Source organism: Macrosteles quadrilineatus, unplaced genomic scaffold, assembly GCF_028750875.1.
Source record: "Macrosteles quadrilineatus isolate MER2022 unplaced genomic scaffold, UCM_ALF_1.0 Scaffold_2__2_contigs__length_208266976, whole genome shotgun sequence".
In the NCBI taxonomy this organism is placed as follows: Eukaryota; Metazoa; Arthropoda; class Insecta; order Hemiptera; family Cicadellidae; genus Macrosteles; species Macrosteles quadrilineatus.
In genome coordinates, this window is record NW_026542595.1 from 151,087,665 (window position 1) to 151,106,553 (window position 18,889).

The 18,889-nt window shown below is 37.3% G+C and overlaps 1 protein-coding gene across 1 annotated transcript; it reads right to left on the reverse strand.

Annotated features, from left to right (window-relative positions):
- Positions 1-1,951: 1,951 nt before the first annotated feature.
- On the reverse strand, positions 1,952-3,633 carry LOC128987358 (cuticle protein 16.5-like). The gene is made up of 2 exons (XM_054408163.1): positions 3,485-3,633; positions 1,952-2,329 (listed from the first exon to the last, which is right to left on the reverse strand). Exons 1-2 carry the CDS (start codon positions 3,494-3,496, stop codon positions 1,997-1,999), a joined length of 345 nt encoding a protein of 114 aa, XP_054264138.1. The 5' UTR covers positions 3,497-3,633; the 3' UTR covers positions 1,952-1,996.
- Between the last annotated feature and the right edge of the window lie 15,256 nt (positions 3,634-18,889).

The following is an 18,889-nucleotide window of genomic DNA, read 5'->3' on the forward strand; positions in this document are numbered from 1 at the left end:
CTTTACTCTTTCGAATCTCCAATCATCTAAAACACCTCAAGAAGAAAAAAAAGTGGTTGCAGTTTACACTAAATCGTTGAATACCTACGACCGTTTTGTAAACTAGCCGATTCAGTTCAGTTCTTAAAATTCAAAAGATTCATTTAAAAGCATTGTTCACTTCCGTAATAGCATTTTTTTACTTAACATTAACAACATGGGTTGTTAACAACAGGGACCTATGAGGTTCAAAGATTGAAAGAAAAGAAGTAAAATTGTAATGATTCAAACTTCATCTAATCAGCTGTTCAGGCCAATTTAATTTTTGAGGGGTGCAATTAGTGTTTGGTCGAATGGGCATACGGGAGGGACGATGGCTAAAGGTGTGGTGACGTCATATCTATAGTGGCTAATGTCTTCTCTTGAGGCAACACGATTACCGTAACGAGACGATATGTTTTACAGCGGCGGTCGTGGCATAGTAGGTAGCGTTTCAGACTGGTGTTCAGGAGGTCTCCAGTTCGAAACCAGCCGGGGGCACTATCTTTTTGCCAAAGATTTTGCTTTGAATGCGACTACTTCTTAACCTAGAATTTAATGCATTTATAATTTTATTTATGAACAGAAATTTTGTTTAATAGTAAACCTTTATTCGATTTTCATCTTATATCTTTTTTATATTATCAGCAAGTTTGGTTGGTTAGGTTAGGTTATGACAGTAATTTTATAATTAAAAATTTTAACATTAATTTTATGATTAACTAGCTGTACCCGCGGGCTTTGCCCCGTTTAACTTCACAAGTGAGCTCATTCGCATGGCTCAATCACGTCCTGGTTGAAGTTCGTTCGCTACGCTCACTCACCTTTAGGTTGGAGCTCGTTCGCTCCGCTCACTTGCCTTCAGGTTAGCTCGTTCGCTACGCTAACTCGCTTCCAGGTTGAAGTTCGTTCGCTACGCTCACTCACCTTTTGGTTGCAAATTAGCTGTTGTCATAAATGTAAAAGAAATAATAGTGCTGCACCCTGTTGGTAATCCTTGTAACTTTAATGCTATTGAACATCATAGAACAGAGCCAACTTGTTTAATTGAAACAGCTGTTAAGATTCATTCATTCCATTTAAATATGAGGACTCATAAGGTTAACATGGGAAACTCCAGAGCCACTGGGGCGGAGCCCGAAAGCCCGATCAGAATAAAAACTACTTAGTTTTCCTATTTAATGCCCAAAGAATCGGTGTACCGAATTTCAGCCTCCTAGGTAAATGGGAAGTGGGAGAATTAGTGATGAGTGAGTGAGTGAGTGAGTCAGTCAGTCAGTGAGGGCTTTGCCTTTTATATATTTAGATCATTTATTTTATAATGAAAAAGGTTAATTTTATAGCTAAAAATTATAAAATTAATTTTAATTTTTTCAACTTGGCGGTTCTAGCGGCGAACGCTGACACTACAAGATATGTCAGCCATAATCCCTCCCATGTGCCCCACCGAGTGTTTGGTACAATGTTTCGTTGCATAAAACATAACCTCTCTTAGAAGTTATGAGTAGTAATTTTTAGTACTGTTGTAGGTAAGTATTATACGCAACTCGCGTTAATAGTCTTAACGGCAATCTTAGAAGTTTTTAAGCACTCGCCAAGACTCGTACCTTAAATCTCTACTCCTGTCGTTAACACTTTTTTACACAATCATTGTATAAACTACTGTACTATAAGATGTGTCACATATATTATAGTGATTGTGTCATTATGTGTTGCAATTATCATCTATCTTATGCGACTGTGTTGCTAATGTAACTTGGGAAATCCATTTATGAAAATTTGTTATTATTTGGGTGCGGTCCGATCCCAATTGATCAGGTTAGTTTGAGCTCTACTATAGAACAAAAAACCTGTGTGTTAAGCAGGGAGGAAATTCTCATTAATCAGGTTAAACCAGAGTTCTGAACACCAAGGACATGCAAAGAATAGAAAATAAGTTTTAAAATAAGTTTAATGGGTCATGAAGGAACTAATGAAGTCAGTGGATGTAGTGAGCAGGAGCCACGCCATAAGGGCTGGCGTAACCAACTGCTGGGGCAGCGTAAGCTACAGCGGGGGCAGCGTAAGCTACAGCAGGGGCAGCGTAAGCTACTGGGGCAGGGGCGATGACTGGCCCGGGCACGACAGCTGGTGCGGTGTAGCTGACAGCCTTCACTGGTACAGGAACAGTGCGGTACACAGGCTCAGGCTCAGAGAAGACGTAGGGCTGCTTGACCACCGTAACCTGGGCAGGGGCGACCTGGACCTTGGGCAGCAGCACTGGGGCTACCGGGGCAGCAGAGGCGATAGCGCACAGGGCGACCAGGGCAATCTGGGGGAGCATGTAGTGATTAGTTGATTGAAGCACTTTCAGTGATGGTGTGTTTGTTTATTTAATGATTTTTGTGGAAATTACCCATGAAAAGTCAAATATATAGTTTTCATGATACAGCATCTGGAATCCGAACCACAATATTTTCCTTACCAACAAATATTAAAAAAGCATTACACAAAAAATGAGTCGAAATAATGACATACAAAAAGTGGTTTGTTTCACAGCTATATTCCCCTAGCATGCTGTCTCTTTTATTATGAATTTTATAATTTTTAAATTGCAGTTTACTATGGCTTTTACATTTAATTATTTGTTTTATATTTTGTGTTTATTTGCACCTTCATTTGTAATGTAGGCCATTTTAGAATTTTAAAATTCTGTGGAGATGCAGTAAAAAGTTGTGTTTATACTTGTAAATAGTTTTTGTTGGGGTTTGAACCATTAACAACTTTACTAAATCTCAAAGTAAAAACTAGAGAACTACTAACCAACAGCAGTCTTTTTTTCAATGAAACTCTGGGATTAGGAGGTGTGTAATCTTATCTTTGTAATTATAATACTGATTTAACTGCTCAAGTACCTCATTAATTACTTAACATTGAAAAAGATCCAGAAACATGTTGGTATGGTACTTATTCGTATCTTTCAATCAAAACTTTACAAAACAAAAAAATGTTCAAAACAATATTAATTTTCTTAGTCGGCAATATCACAGACTGGAGAATAAGTTATCCCCTTTCATAGTTTATACTTTTACATTGTACTTTAAAGCTAAAAACCTTTACAAAGGGTTAAATTTTGTTTTTTAATTCAGCCATCAAAATTAAACTATAACACATTAAATTTCTCAATCCACGTAGAGTTTAAATGTGTAAAAAATACAGTGTGTGGTGGAATAATGTATTTCATTATATCTACAAAAAGGAAAAAGTAAAATTGAATTCCTCTTCAGAAGAACATGTTATAAGATTTTCTTATTAATTTTGATTATTGATGTTTCTGGTAGTTGGTATTGTATGCAATTACTGTTTTTGGTAATAAATAAATAACCATCTGATAGGCCTACCAAACGGGTCTCCCAGGTGTCCCATCAATAAAAAAAATATTGCTAAATTTGCTATATTAATACATGTAATGTTTGAATACACTCACCAGAACCTTCATAATGGTAGAGGAACTCTTCAAACACTTCCAAGGACTGTTTGAAGCTAACTGTTGGGCCGGTCGCTCTAGGTCACATATATACAGTTGAGGTCCAGGAGATGTAGACGACCACACCCGAGGTGTGACGTCACCAGACCGACACCAAGACCAAGGTCCTCAGTGGATCACCTTGCGACACCCACCGCCCAACATCTCAGAGGAGCCAAAATGTTCAGCAAACTTTCTTTGTTGATAGAGCTCTTTTTGTTTCTGTTGTTTAAGGATGTTTTTTACTGGCCTTGTCTTATTTTTTCTTTATTGCATTTAATTCTGCTCCATTGTTTTTCTGTGATGAATAAATATATTCTATAGTCCAAATATATTACATATAGCTGATGTATCTGAGTGACAGTTGATTGAGAATCAGAATTTCAAAGGTTCCATCCCAAGAAAAGTCGCCAGCTTTTTGGACCTATAGCTGCCCATCATTGACCTTTTAATAAATTGTTCTGTTCTGACTAAAGAAACAGCTGGTCATGGTCAGAACCATTTATATGGTTCACAAGTGAGTTCATTAATCCTTGATCATTGGGCTTTTTATAAAGGGTCGTAGCTAGCTAAATAAACAGCTGGTCTTAATTCAGGAACAGAGCTTCACAAGATCCTCCCACTCCATACTGTTCATGTGTATCCCATATTGTACAAGCACATAAGGAACCTAAAACATCTCTGATCAAGTGGTTCTGTCAATTTTGGAAAACTTATAAGCCAACTCTACAAATCCAAGTCTGCTGCTTAATCTGGGTTGTAGAGGTGATTTACTAACCCCATAGTAATGCTCATGCAATGCCATACTTTGGCTCATTACTCCTATTTCACGTTCACATGACTAATTCAATATCTGCTCTGCCACTTTATATTTTCAGGAATATTTATTTGATTTCTTTGGCGGTAAAACAGGCTGTAAAGCATCTACATAAATGTACATTTAACTACAACATACACCCCAGGGCATGCGTTTCTCATGCAATTATGATTTTATGCTATTAAATACATAAAACTATTACCTAGTTTTGATCCTGTTAAAACAATTTTACTATAGGCATCATCCTAGGACACTTTTCTTTTGAAAACTGGATTTGATGTTTTTTCAGTACATTTTAATTGCTAAACTGGCTTACAATAGAGGAGAAAAAAAATCCACCCCAGTTAAAAAAAAACACAATACTTGAGTGTTTTTTTTTTTTTATGCAACAAAATTTCACATCTTATAGAATATTTAGAATATAATTTTGTATCATCTTATCAAATAAAATGATCGAACGATATAGAAGAAGTCATATTAAATTTATATATGTGGATGAACAATCACTTAAAGGTAATTTTTACCAAACAGCAAGAAACCGGATTGTAAGGACATTTGTTTTGCACCCTGGAATGATTTTGCTGATAAGGAACTAGCAAAGTTGTGGGTTTATTGACGTACTGTTATGTCACTAGTGTCCTTACGTTGAAGCAAGGTTACTTTCACTACAACAGGTAATAGCTACAGGTGAGATTATTATCACATAATCAACAGCGGTGCATGACTACAACTTTAAACAAAGTACATTTTCAGTTTTCCCACAAGGAAGAGTAGGCCTACTGATTAGTTACAATGAATATTTAGATTTTTTACTGGTTTGGTGTTAAAACTTAAGTTACTTGTAAGTGGTAATTCTATGTTCTCTCACCCTGTTACTCCCAACATTTATAAACTGAAGATAAAGTGTAGCAAGGGATGCTAAGAAATTGGAAACGCTCACCAACAATTGCACTTAGTTAAATTTTGGAAATTCACAGGAAAAAGTTATACTAACCAGACTGTCAATGCTAATATTCTGAAAATGCAAAATGTTTAGTGTCGACAGAACCTTAGTTGAAAACCTCCTCACTTTAAAGAAACATATTTAATTACTACGTCAATAGCCTACTCATAATACAGTTGCAAACTATAACCACAGAAAACGTACTACTATAACCCAGAATGCCAACCGCATGGTAAAAAGCATTAAGCGGTTTGAGAGAGCTTTGCCTGTCAATCCGTAGGCAGCGCCACCAGCGTTGCCATTCAATAGCATAGCAACGCTGGTGGCGCTGCCTACGGATTGACAGGCAAAGCTCTCTCAAAACACTTAATGCTTTTTACCATGCGGTTGGCATTCTGGGTTATAGTAGTACGTTTTCTGTGCTATAACACCATTAAGTTCCATTTATTTTCTAAGGCAGATCTTTCATCTACTAAGCCCATTTTCTGGAGACAGCTGATAATGTAATTTCAGGATGGCATGTGATATTAACTACTGGGTAGCTAATAATAATTTTAAGTATCAGGAATAACATTCTATGACATCCTGTGTGGTAAAGATAAATTACACAAGTTTATAGTATATATTTCAGCTTCTTCACTAGTTAACTCTGCTCTGATTAATCTAGCCTATTTTCTTCTTATACCATAAAGATTCAGATTTATAATCATACAATAACACAATGCAAGTGATTAGTTGAACTCAAACTGCAAATCTCTGCGGCAGCTTAATTTACTATTGCTCTAAACTGGATTTTAAGAAGCTATCATAAACTAAAAATGTCTCCGCCACAGTAAATCTGCAGACTAAGCAAATTTCAATTTGCGAGATCATATTTCCTTGTTACATATAGTCCAGTGCATTAGCTCCAAAATGGCAAAATTTTGGAAATTCAAAAAAAAAAGTTGCAACCTGTTGGAAATCATTTATTAAGGTCTCCTGAACCCACAGAAGAAAGTCCCAGAAAATCCCATGGGGACTTTTCCGCCATTTTGAAAAATAAGTCGGCCATGTTGGATTTATGCCAGCGTTTACGGATATGGGTGTTACTAGTAAACTAATTGACTTAAAAACCTCCTGTTTGCATAAAAATGTCTTGTAAACTCCAGGCTAGATATTAAATATTGAAAAACCCCTGCCGCAGCAAACCTGCAGACTAAGCAAATTTCCATTTGCCTGAATTTATTTTAAATTAAATCTATTTAAATAACATTAGGTTTAACGAGTACCTAAGTTTTAACGAGTAACAGGTAGCCTAATCAAGTGTTTTTAGTAAAATATTTGTAGATTAACATAAAATAGTTAAATTTTCCATGTTTATTCAATATATTTCCATAAACAAGCAAACTACAACATTTTACAATATTCTCCATAGGAATAACATAGGCAATTTTAAATTTGCAGTTTTTTTGAATTTTCTCCATTGCCATTAACCGTACAAAAACATTTTGGGATACTGAATTGTTTGTTTGATGTGTTTGAATGTTGTTTGAATGAATGTTGTTGAATGTGTTTGAATGTTTTGTTTGAATTTTGTTTGTTGTTGTAGGCTATTTAAATGTCCTAGAGAGAAATTAGGAAATTTTGTGTTTTGACGGTCAAAAATTTTAAAAACAAATTTATATCCCATAAAACCCCCTTGTTAAACCCTGTTCCCATAGTCCAATCATGCTGGTTCGCAAGTTTATCTTCAGTAACTGGTAGTGTATTACCGCACCCAAATCCTGCACAGTGTCCGCACATTTGAGAATAAGATAACGAGCTTCTTCGGCACAAACAATACTTCTCCCAATTGCCTTTGCTGTTGCAGAATATAAGATTAAGTAGATTTTGATGAGCAGGTTGTTGAAGAGTTGTTACAGGTATTAGACCCTGACTAGCACTTAGCTTCCAGCCCCAGTCCGTAGCTGGGAGATTAACACCTTTCCACTGCTGAATTTGATGATAAGCCCTCAGGGTGTATTGGAGGGCTGCTGCTTTGGTTGGGGGAATAGAGGCGAGGTTGAAATTTGCACTAAGTCTCTGCTTTGCTATCGTTCTTATGTAAATGCGGTGCCTTGCAATGTTAAGGTCGCAGTTACTTCTCTACTAACACCATATATTTTGGCTATACTGACGGATTCCCGAAGTCCTGCTTCGTTTTGGAGCTTCTTCTACGCGGTTTTTTCCTTTGCTGAATATGGCATAGGTTGTATCGCAACCTGCGTGAATGCGTGTAGCAGGAAAAGAAAATATTGTAACTCACCTAAACCTTCTTGCAGTTTCCTAATATTAAAAATGCGGTAAGGCTTGTTTCCTTTGGCAGGAATGAGCATGAATACGTTGCATCGAGTGAGAGTAATCAACAAAACAAGAAGGTCTCTTTCTTGTCCCACTAGTACCAAAGTCTTTGTTGGGGAAATATGCAAAACTGTTGAAACAATGAGAGTGTCTGCGTTAGATGTAGCTTGTGAAACCTGGCATCCCACGTTTGTGAGGTGTACAGTTAATAGTGCAATAAATCTTGATTTGTTTGTGGGGTTAGCAGGGTAGGCCTACTCTTTTTGAAATGTTGGTATTACCAAATCAACCTCATTTTTCTCATTTTTCAAACCCTCAAAACTCAAAATTTCCCAATTTCTCTCTAGACCTTTTTAAAGAGATTAAAAAACAAATAATTTAGTATATTCAAGTGTTTTTGTACGGTTAATGGTTATGGAGAAAATTAAAAAAACTGCAAATTTAAAATTTCCTATGTTATTCTTATGGAGAATATTGTAAAATGTTGTAGTTTGCTTGTTTATGGAAATTTAATACGCGACATAAAACTTTGTGAACAATAAGGCTTTTTTATTTTAAGATTTAACCCTACATAGTATACACCAAAATGTTCGTCTAGGTGTGTAGATGTGCAAACTGGCTTTAGATTTTCGAAATATATATTTTTAAGGGTGTGGGCTGCCCTTAAAGTTTCTTCCATAAGGATAACATTGTGATTGATTTGAATGTTATTATATTCTGAAACAGATGTCAATACATTAGTTTAAATAAACGGTATCAGCATTCTGACACATACTTTCTCCCATAAGTTTGTCAACAACCTTTATCATGTGTAAGCGGTGAGAGTAAATATACGGAAATGGGATTTGTTCAATTTTGTTCAGAATTTAAAGGACTATAACATACTAAATTTTTATCAAAATTGTTCGAGCCAATTTTGGGAAATCCGATTTTTCCGTTATTTTATGGGGTTTTTATGGGGAAATAACATAATTCACAATAACTTTTGAACCGTAATTTTTACAGAAAAGGGATTTGTACCATTTTGTTCAGAATATAAAGGACTATAACATACTAAATTTTTATCGAAATCGTTTGGGCCATTTTTGGGAAAATCCAATTTTTCCGTTATTTTATGGGGTTTTATGGGGAAATCCCCATCTAAAATCAAAATTTCTAAAAAATGAAAAAAAAGCTATCAAAATTGTAAGGACCATAACCTACTATGTTAAATCAAAACTGGATTTTTGTCTAAAATCCTATTTTTCGTTATTTTATGGGGGTTTTATGGGAAAATAACATAAATTACCATAACTTTTGAACCGTAATTTTTACAGAAATGGGATTTGTACCATTTTGTTCAGAACTTAAAGGGCTACAACATACTAAATTTTAATCAAAATCGTTCGGGCCATTTTTGAGAAATTCCGATTTTTCCGGTTTTTTATGGGTTTTTATGGGAAAATCCCCATTAAAAATCAAAATTTCAAAAAAATGAAAAAAACGCCTGGAGATACCATGAATTAGAACCTACATACCAAATTTCATCGAAATCGGACCACAGGTGTAGTCTCTAGCTCTGTACACATCCAGACACACAGACACACACACACACACACACACACACACACCCACACAGACATCACTTCGAAAACCACTTTTTTGGGTCCAGGGGGACCCAAAACGAATATATCCACTCAAAACTCAAACTCGAAAATTTTGACGAAAACAATACTTTCTCCATATACTATGGTATAGGGGGAGAAAGTAAAAAAAATTAAATCCCAGCTGTTTTGTTTGGTTTTGAAATGTAAACAGTTCAAACTCGGCAAAGAAATGTTACCTATAGGACACGACAGGAGAAAAGTTTTACATTATATTTTCGTTTAAACATGCCAAAGACCCGACGACAAAGAAATATTGCCAGTCGGACACGGCGAGTCAGCATACGGCAAGCAATGCAAAACGTAAGGAGCCAAGACGTGAAGCTGGAACAGTTAGTGGCAACGTGTATTTTCAAAATTACACTGACAAGAACAAGAATTCAGCAGCATTCACTTGGCGAGATGGCATTAAAATGTCAGAAATGTGGTGCGCTACATTTTAAAGAAGAACAAAGAGGACGAGGCAAAGGATTTTCATCCTGCTGCCATAAAGGAAAAGTGAATCTACCACCATACCAAGAAATCTATTATATTAAGAGCCTACTTAATGGAGCAAATCATTTGAGCAGAAACTACAAAGAAAACATTAGATCGTACAACCAGGTACAACTCTGTGCTCGCAATGGTCAGCACTCGACCTAAAATTGAAGAACTAACGGTGGAGGGCCTTTCATGTATAAGGTGCACGACACAATTTATCATCCAATTGTCACCTTTCAACCGTCAAAAGGGGAGCATCCCACATACGCCCAAATTTAGGATACCTACGGACGTCGTAACCACTGTTCAAGAAAGAATGCTAAACAAAGCTAATGGCTCTTGCAGCACTGACTCAACTTGATATTAATCCATACGCGCAATTTTTTAGCATGATGAGCTCCATCCTGCAAAATACCCCTACTGAACAGCAAAAAGAATGACCAACATCGATACAACGACGCAACATCTAACGACGTTGCTATAATATCCTAATGTATTATTCGTGCGAATTCGCACAGGTTCAACTAGTATTGATTAAACATGGAAAATTTATCTATTTTATATTAATCTACTAATATTTTACTAAAAACACATTTTTTTAGGCTGTAACAGCAAACTTAGGTCATCGTTAAACCTAATGTTATTTAAATAGATTTAATTTAAAATAAATTCAGGCAAATGGAAATTCGCTTAGTCTGCAGGTTTGCTGCGGCGGGGGTATTTTAATATTTAATATCTAGCCTGGAGTTTACAAGACATTTTTTTTTTGCAAACAGGAGGTTTCTAAGTCAATTAGTTTACTAGTAACAACCATTTCCGTAAACGCTTGCATAAATCCAACATGGCCGACTTATTTTTCAAAATGGCGGAAAAGTCCCCATGGGATTTTCTGGGACTTTCTTCTTTGGGTTCAGGAGACCTTAATAAATGATTTCCAACAGGTTTAAATTTTTTTTTTTAATTTCCTTACTCAAATGCTATTTGCACTGGACTAATAGGCTATCAAATATTTTCTCAAACACAGCACAAACCATGAACACGCCTCTGAGATGCACTTACAGTATTCTAAAACTAATTTTACTATTTGACAACTGATTAAATTATAGTACTCACAGAAATAGATAGGTTGATTTCTTACTTTTTGCCAGGGAGTTTAAAACTGTGTTGCCATCGGCTCAATACGAACAACACGAGCATTGTAAGACTCAGGGAACCCATATAATAGCCAGCCTTCTTCCATAAAATCCTTTCCTTTTTTGCTTGAGAATAGCTTGAAACCACAAGCTTGTCTGGTCCTCATACATCACTGAGCACTTTGGAAATAAAATAGACATCCCAGCTGTAGTGGTCAATGTTGTATTCAAATAAACTGTAGTAGTTGAATGTGCTACCACAGACAATATAATACTCTTACAGAGTACAATGCTGTCAAAACTTGTTACTTTCTTTTGAATTGCAGTGCTACATATTTGACGTGACATAAATGCTATAGTTGACGGTTATCTTTTTATTCTGTCTTGGTTGAACACATTCTGTCTGTATTTAAGCTGTGTCCATTCTAATCACTAGCTACAGCTTAGTTTAAGACGCCTTGGCTCAGAAGATAAACACCAGTCAGAGGCAAAGCAGGTGTGCTCTGAGACATACAGGCAGTACATACAATGAATAAATGACTCCCCATCTTGTACAGTGCCAAAAGTGCCCATGGTTCAAAATAAACCTTTTAGTAATAACATAAAATCCTGAATTGCTTGCAGAAATTGGAGTTGGAACATTATCAGATAGTGGAATCAGATCGGCTGAAGATTTTTTTATTCAAATTTACTCACGTTCTCTCCATAATACTACAGAAACTCTGAAAACAATCAATGAACTTCGAGAATTACAGTTGGGAAAGAAAACACCAGAAATGTTTCCCCCTACGAATGCTTCATTGAAACTACACATCCAACTTGCACATTATCAAGCATATGTGTGGAAGAAAGCACTGGAGGCTAAGCCTTTGTTGCACGGGACTGGCGGCACTGGTAATCAGTCCCGTTTTTAAATGGAACTGTACTGTGATGGGTTTGATGTTAGAAAGGCAGTACACGTAGGCCTAGCCTAGTTCCATAAAGCGCCAATAGATGGAAGTCAGTAAGGCAGTATTGTTTTTCTCTATGAGGTTTTAGGTTTTATTCTTACTCTTACCTTTGCTTTATGATTTGATTATTAATGACGAATGTTCATTTGTCTCACGATCGTACCTTTGCTCTTACATGTGATAAGCCCCGCTGTAATTTCTGTTGGTTATTGTACTAGGTTTCGTTTAACAGTTTGTGATTTAGTTCTTGCACCGAATTTTGCATTCCAATTTGACTATAGGTACCCCGTAACTGGCATGTGGCGATTAACGATAACTAAGTTAAACTAGGTGGCGTTCGCAGAAGCATCCACAAAATTGAGCGGAGCCATCAAGGGTTCATATTATATTATTTTTGTCGTACTGCAGTAAAAATAGTCGTTTTTAATGCATGTGTTTTGGGTCTAAAGTAGCATTTTTACTCTTTTGGGAGTAAAAATCGTTTTTTGCCTCTATGGAGTAAAAATCAGCTGTTGTAAATTTGTTGTATATTTCGATTTTAAATGATTGCATGTATCGAAAATATGTATCGATTCGTGCTTCGTAATCATTTTAACCTACAGTCTACAGTCTCCCATAGCATTTTAGCATTGCAGATACATTAATCCATTCCAACACTCAACACTGCTCACCTTTACTACTTCTTTCACCACCCCCTACGTCGTGGACCTGTTTTCCTCTCTTCCCATAGCATTTTAGGATTGCAAATACATTAATGTAATTGCCAAAGACAGTTCCCCACTCTCCACTGTTAGCCTTACTACTTCCCATTCACCATTTCCTACGTCATAGACCAGTTTCCTTCCCTTCTCATAGCATTTTAGGATTGAAGATACATTAATCTAACTGCCACAGACAGTTCTCACACAATGCTCACATTGACTACTTCCTTCACCACTTCCTACGTCTCGGACCTATTTTCCTTTCTTCCCATAGCATTTTAGGATTGCAGATCCTTTAATCTAATCGTCATAAAAATTTCCCACACTCCGGACTGCTCGTCTTTACTACTTCCTTCACCACTTCCTACGAAATGGAACTGTTTCCCTCCCTTCCCTTAGCATCATTGGATTGCAAATACCTTAATGTATTGGTCATAAACAGATCCCACACTCCGGACAGCTCACCTTGACTACTTCCTTCCCACTTCCTATATCGCGGACCTGTTTTCCTCCCTTCCCATAGCATCTTAGGATTGTAGATACCTTAATCTAATCGTCATGAACAGATCCCACACTCCGGACAGCTCGCCTTGACTACTTCCTTCGCCAATTCCTATATCGCGGACCTGCTTTCCTCCCTTCCCATAGAATCTTAGGATTGTAGATACCTTGATCTAATCGTCATAAACAGTTCCCACACTCCAGACAGCTCCCCTTAACTACTTCCTTCACCACTTTCTACGTCGCAGACCTGTTTCCCTCCCTTCCCATAGCATCATAGGATTACAAATACCTTAATCTAATGGTCACAAAGAGATCCCACACCCAAACAGCTCGCCTTTACTACTTCCTTCACCACTTCCTACGTCGCAGACCTGTTTCCTTCCCTTCCAATAGCATTTTAGGATTAAATATACCTTAATCTAATCGTCATAAACAGTTACCACACTCCAGACAGCTCCCCTAAACTACTTCCTTCACCACTTTCTACGTCGCAGACCTGTTTCCCTCCCTTCCCATAGCATCATAGGATTACAAATACCTTAATCTAATGGTCACAAAGAGATCCCACACCCAAACAGCTCGCCTTTACTACTTCCTTCACCACTTCCTACGTCGCAGACCTGTTTCCCTCCCTTCCCATAGCATCATTGGATTGCAAATACCTTAATCTAATGGTCACAAACAGATCCCACACCCCAAACAGCTCACCTTTACTACTTCCTTCACCACTTCCTACATCGCGGACCTGTTTTCCTCCCTTCCCATAGCATTTTAGGATTGTAGATACCTTAATCTAATCGTCAAAAACAGTTCCCACACTCCGAACAACTCGCCTTGACTACTTCATTCACCACTTCCTACTTCACGGACCTGTTTCCCTCCCTTTTCATAGCATTTAGGGATTGCAGATACCTTAATCTAATCGTCATAAACAGTTCCTACAGTCCGGACAGTTCGCCTTGACTACTTCCTTCACCACTTCCTACGTCGCGGACCTGTTTTCCTCCCTTCCCATAGCATTTTAGGATTGCAGATACCTTAATCTAATCGTCACAAACAGTTCCCACAGACCGGACTGCTTGCCTTTACTACTTCCTTCACCACTTTCAACGACACGGACCAGTTTCCCTCCCTTCCCATACCATCATAGGATTTGCAAATACCTTTATCTAATGGTCATAAACAGATCCCATCCCCCGAACAGCTCGCCTTTACTACTTCCTTTACCACTTCCTGCGTCGTGGACCTGTTTCCTTCCCTTCCAATAGCATTTTATTATTGCAGATACCTTAATCTAATCGTCATAAACAGTTCCCACACTCCGGACAGCTCGCCTTGACTACTTCCTTCACCACTTCCTACGTCGCGGACCTGTTTTCCTCCCTTCCCATAGAAATTTAGGAATGCAGAAACCTTAATCTAATCGTCATAAACAGTTTCCACACTCCAGACTGCTCACCTTTATTACTTCCTTCACCACTTCCTACGTCACGGACCTCAAGCTAGTGTCGTCATTGGATTATATTTATGATCCATGCCGTTTCTGTTCTAATATCTGTGTAATAATTCTATCAACTTTTTTTTATCTACCTACTGCATTTAAAAGTCAACAGCTGATCATATGTCTTTGTTTATGTGTCAAATACTGCTACCATAAGGATTACATTGAAACTTTGAGACCCAGTGGGGCGGATTCCTGAGAGTATCTTTTAACGCCATATAGATGTTGGCACTCACCGATATGGTCTTTATCACCATGCAAAATTTGAAAACGATCGATTCAGCCGTCTAGGAGGAGTTTGCGTATTACGAAATGCATAAGAGTCGACGTATAAGAGCTTCGCTCGCTCCGCTCAAAGAATCGTTCGTTCCTTTTGATTAAGATTGAAATTAGATTATAATTGAATTGATTGTAGGCTATATTTTGTTCAGTTTTACTAATAACTGATTTTCTGAGTATTACTTACACTTTAGTGAACAATATTATATTAAGAATAGGTACAATTTTTAGGTATAAACTTCTACTTAATAAATTTATGTAAATACTGTTGCAAATACATACCAATGCTCAATTCAGATGGTTTAAAATCAAATCAATAAATAATTTCTAACAGTTGAACGGCAACCTTAAAGCCTAACCAAGTTTACCGGTACTGCTACTGCTAGGCCTACTTATTATATATATAGATGGATAGATATACAGTGTAAAATTGTGTAGAACTATGGTAGAACTTATCAGGAGCGAGCTGGCGTAGTGGTTAGAGCGCGGGACTCCAGTCCCTGAGGTCCCAGGTTCGATCCCCGCCAAGTCACCAATGGATTTTATCTAAGTGATAATGCCGCAACCCCTAGGTCTAGCCTGAAGTAATGTGAAAAACAACTCCAGCTTCGTGCCTAGATAAAGAAATTTTTAAAAAAATGGTAGAACTTATAGATTAAACGTTTATTTGTATGAAAAAAAGACAATGCAATTTAATTTCCTTTGAACTATTCTCTTCTGATGAATACACTTAAAATTATGTGTAAAAAATTAGTACATGATTAATTCTGTCTAAACTATATTCCGTAGCTTTTATCAAACAACAGTTCCACTGCTGTTTGAGAGCTGCTGTTCAAACAACAGTCAAATTATGTCTGTGAAACTGCCAATCAAATTTAAGTCAGCCATCTCTGTACTCAAAGCAAATACCTTCTTCTCCACCAAAGATTATTTGAATTGTAAAACTTTTGTTTGTTTTCATAACGATGACTGTATTGTTTAATGCGTTGAAATTGTACTGACCTTTCCTATTGCAATGTTTAACGGAATAAAGAATTGTCTTTGTCTATTGTCTATTCCTACAAAACCTCAATCCTACACCAATTTTACTTTACACAATTCCACACTTCAAGAATGTTGGATTTTGGATTCACTAGAGGCCTTACGCCTACTCCTACATAGAGATGTGAAATGTGAAAAATTCACAAGGAGGAATGTGCACTCACTCACTCACTGCTGTCTCACTCAAAGACAACCAAAACCGGCTTGCACGGAGAGCGGAGAGCACATGGGAGAGCCCCATGTCTTTGGTTTGCCGATAGCCAACCAGCAACTAGCCTACAACGAAAAATTAATAATCACTTCGTCCATCAAATACATATTGATAGGATGATAGGTATCCACATAATTCACCAGTAATCACCACGATTCCTACATAATGTCCGAACGCAATTTTCCGACACGATCAGAATGAAAATTAATCAAAAATTTTAGCTACGTCCACCTTTGTCACTACTTCACTTTGAATTGAAATAACAACATAATATGAACATAACATGCATGGAGTCATCATGCTGTCATGGAGACAGTTGTAAACAAACAACTAACAAAGAAACCACCAGCCACCAGCCAATCAGATTACTGCACGATAGAAAACATCAGCCAATCAGAAATCTGCACAATTATACATCATCTGTTTTACCCACTGAGCTAAAATTATAACCATTGACTTTATATCTACACCATTAAGATTCAGATTTATAATAACTAGGGGAAACCCGTCGAAATCGACGGTTACTCTTGAGATTTTAAGTAAATTTAGCTATCTGCGATGATAGAGTGAAAATCTTAGTTAAATTAAGAGATAATGAATATGAGATTGTGTAAGTACCTTCAAAAACGTGGTTGGCTTTAGGTTGCCCAAAAGGTTTTTTAGGGGTCTTATAATTGTTTCTTGTTCATAAGTTTTGTTCATGTTAAAGCCACTTTTACTATATGGGAAAAGGATTTCAAATAATTGGCTTGTCATCTTCCGGAAAGAGTCTATATTACTAATAACTGGTTGCGCATCTGCTTTAGGAAAATCATTCAGACCCAGGGGTGCCCAGAGGGGGTTACCGCGCCACAGGAATTTTTGGGGGGGGGAATTATTTTGAGATTTTTGGGGGGGATATTTTTTTGCTAGCTGTCATAATGAATGTATAATTTTGTATAAGCAGCCCGAAAAAGTGTTTCTAAGTAGCTCACTAATACCACCAACAACATTTTCGTAATTAAGATAGCTTCTAAGAATGGTAAAACCGGACCTTGCCAGACAATCCTTAATATACCAGTGTCGAATTTTACTTGCTACATATGTTTTGGTGGTTTTTTAACTCCACCATCGTCAGGATTTAAAAAAGATCCACTTCTGGAGGTGTCGTCAGAATACGACAAACATTTTATATTTATACAAAACACGAGACAATTACAGATAGGCCTGTCAATTCCTACATTGCCGTCGGCAGGACTGGAAGTAAGTAAAGTAAACTGAATCAGGTTCAGGTTATATGACGGACCGACGTGGTCTCAACGTGTCTTTTTCTAGTTTTCTCTTCTTTTTTACATCTTGTAGTGTTGATACATGATCATTAATCTTTAATGGTTGTCCATTTTTAATGGCTAATATTAATTTTTCTGTGCATTGTTTTGATGTTTTAAATGAAATACTATCGTTCTTTGTCGGTTCCTGAATATTTAAGCCTCCAAAACGAGTAGGGAGAGAGAACAAGTCATGTTCAAGTTCAGAAATCTCTTGTTCGAAAAGGTTGGGAGTGAAATGGCGATGTATGGCAGTTTTTAAGTTTTTGTATTCTTCACTAAATGAAATCCCTCTGTTACTCTTTGGAGAAATGCCCATTCATTTTGTAATGACTTAGTAAAGGCAGTATACGCTGCTTGAGGACTTTTATGTGCAGCTATGCCAAATTTCTTTATACAATCAACCCATTTATTTACTTTTTCTTTCACGAATTCCTTCTTTTCTTCTGAGCTACCAATAATACCCCCTAAAAACCTGTACGATGTTACAATTTTCACTTGTAGGTATCTGAAAATTTCTTCTGCTTTTTCTTTATATTCAGGTTTTACTATCAATACACTTTTCTTGGGTTCTGGGTAATACCCCCATTTTGGCCCTTCAACACGTAAAGCGTTAAACCATTCTCTAACTTTAAGTATTTCACCGAAACATGCAGAATCATCAGCGTGCCAGTTTTGCTTCCAATTTAGGCTTTTTAGTTTTTTTTTACCAAAGGTAATATGCCAATTGCATACATTAGCATGCCTAAAGGGTCTCCCTGAGTGGTTCCTTCTTGACTAAGGATGATTTTATTGCTTCCTCTAAACATAATGGTTGCATAGCCTTGGTATGTATTGAATAGGAAATGAGCGCAACGAGGCCAAAGCACCCTAGCATTCCACAGAGTTAAAGGCCTGCTCAAGGCGTTGAACGCATTTGAAGCATCTACAAGTAAAATACAATTTTGGTTATTTTCATTGAATAGGTCCGTCATAGCATGTATAGCACCTTCTATTCCAGCTTTCGTTCCGGCGCAGAGTTGGTCAGATCCACATATTTCTTGAACATCGTCACCTGTTACAAAAGCCATGGTTTTTGCACATAGTCTCTGCAAAACTTCTCCAACTCCTATTGGGCGAATACCAGGGTATTTGTTCAGTGCTAATCCTCTTCTAGCTAACAGAGCTCTGATCGAGTTCCAGTTTACTATCCCGTTTGCCATCCATCGAGTTAACGATGCAACTGCTTCCCTTAAACGAGTGCTATGTGCTCCATAGCGCAGCAACATATTCTTCCATTGATCAGCATTTGTTCCGCTAGGGCCAGCACTTCCATGCAAACGTCTAGCCATCTTCTCTATGTGGTCACTGGATATATCTACATCTACCATCAATGGTAAGTTCTCATCAGCTAGAAAGGTTCGTAACCATTTGACGTGGGTGCTTATTTTTTAAAACTTGAAAAACATTTTGACCATCAGGAAGGATATCGTCAGGTGTGAGTACTCCATCGCCGGAGCGATCTGTGAGCCATCTTGTAGCTTCACGCAATTTTCCT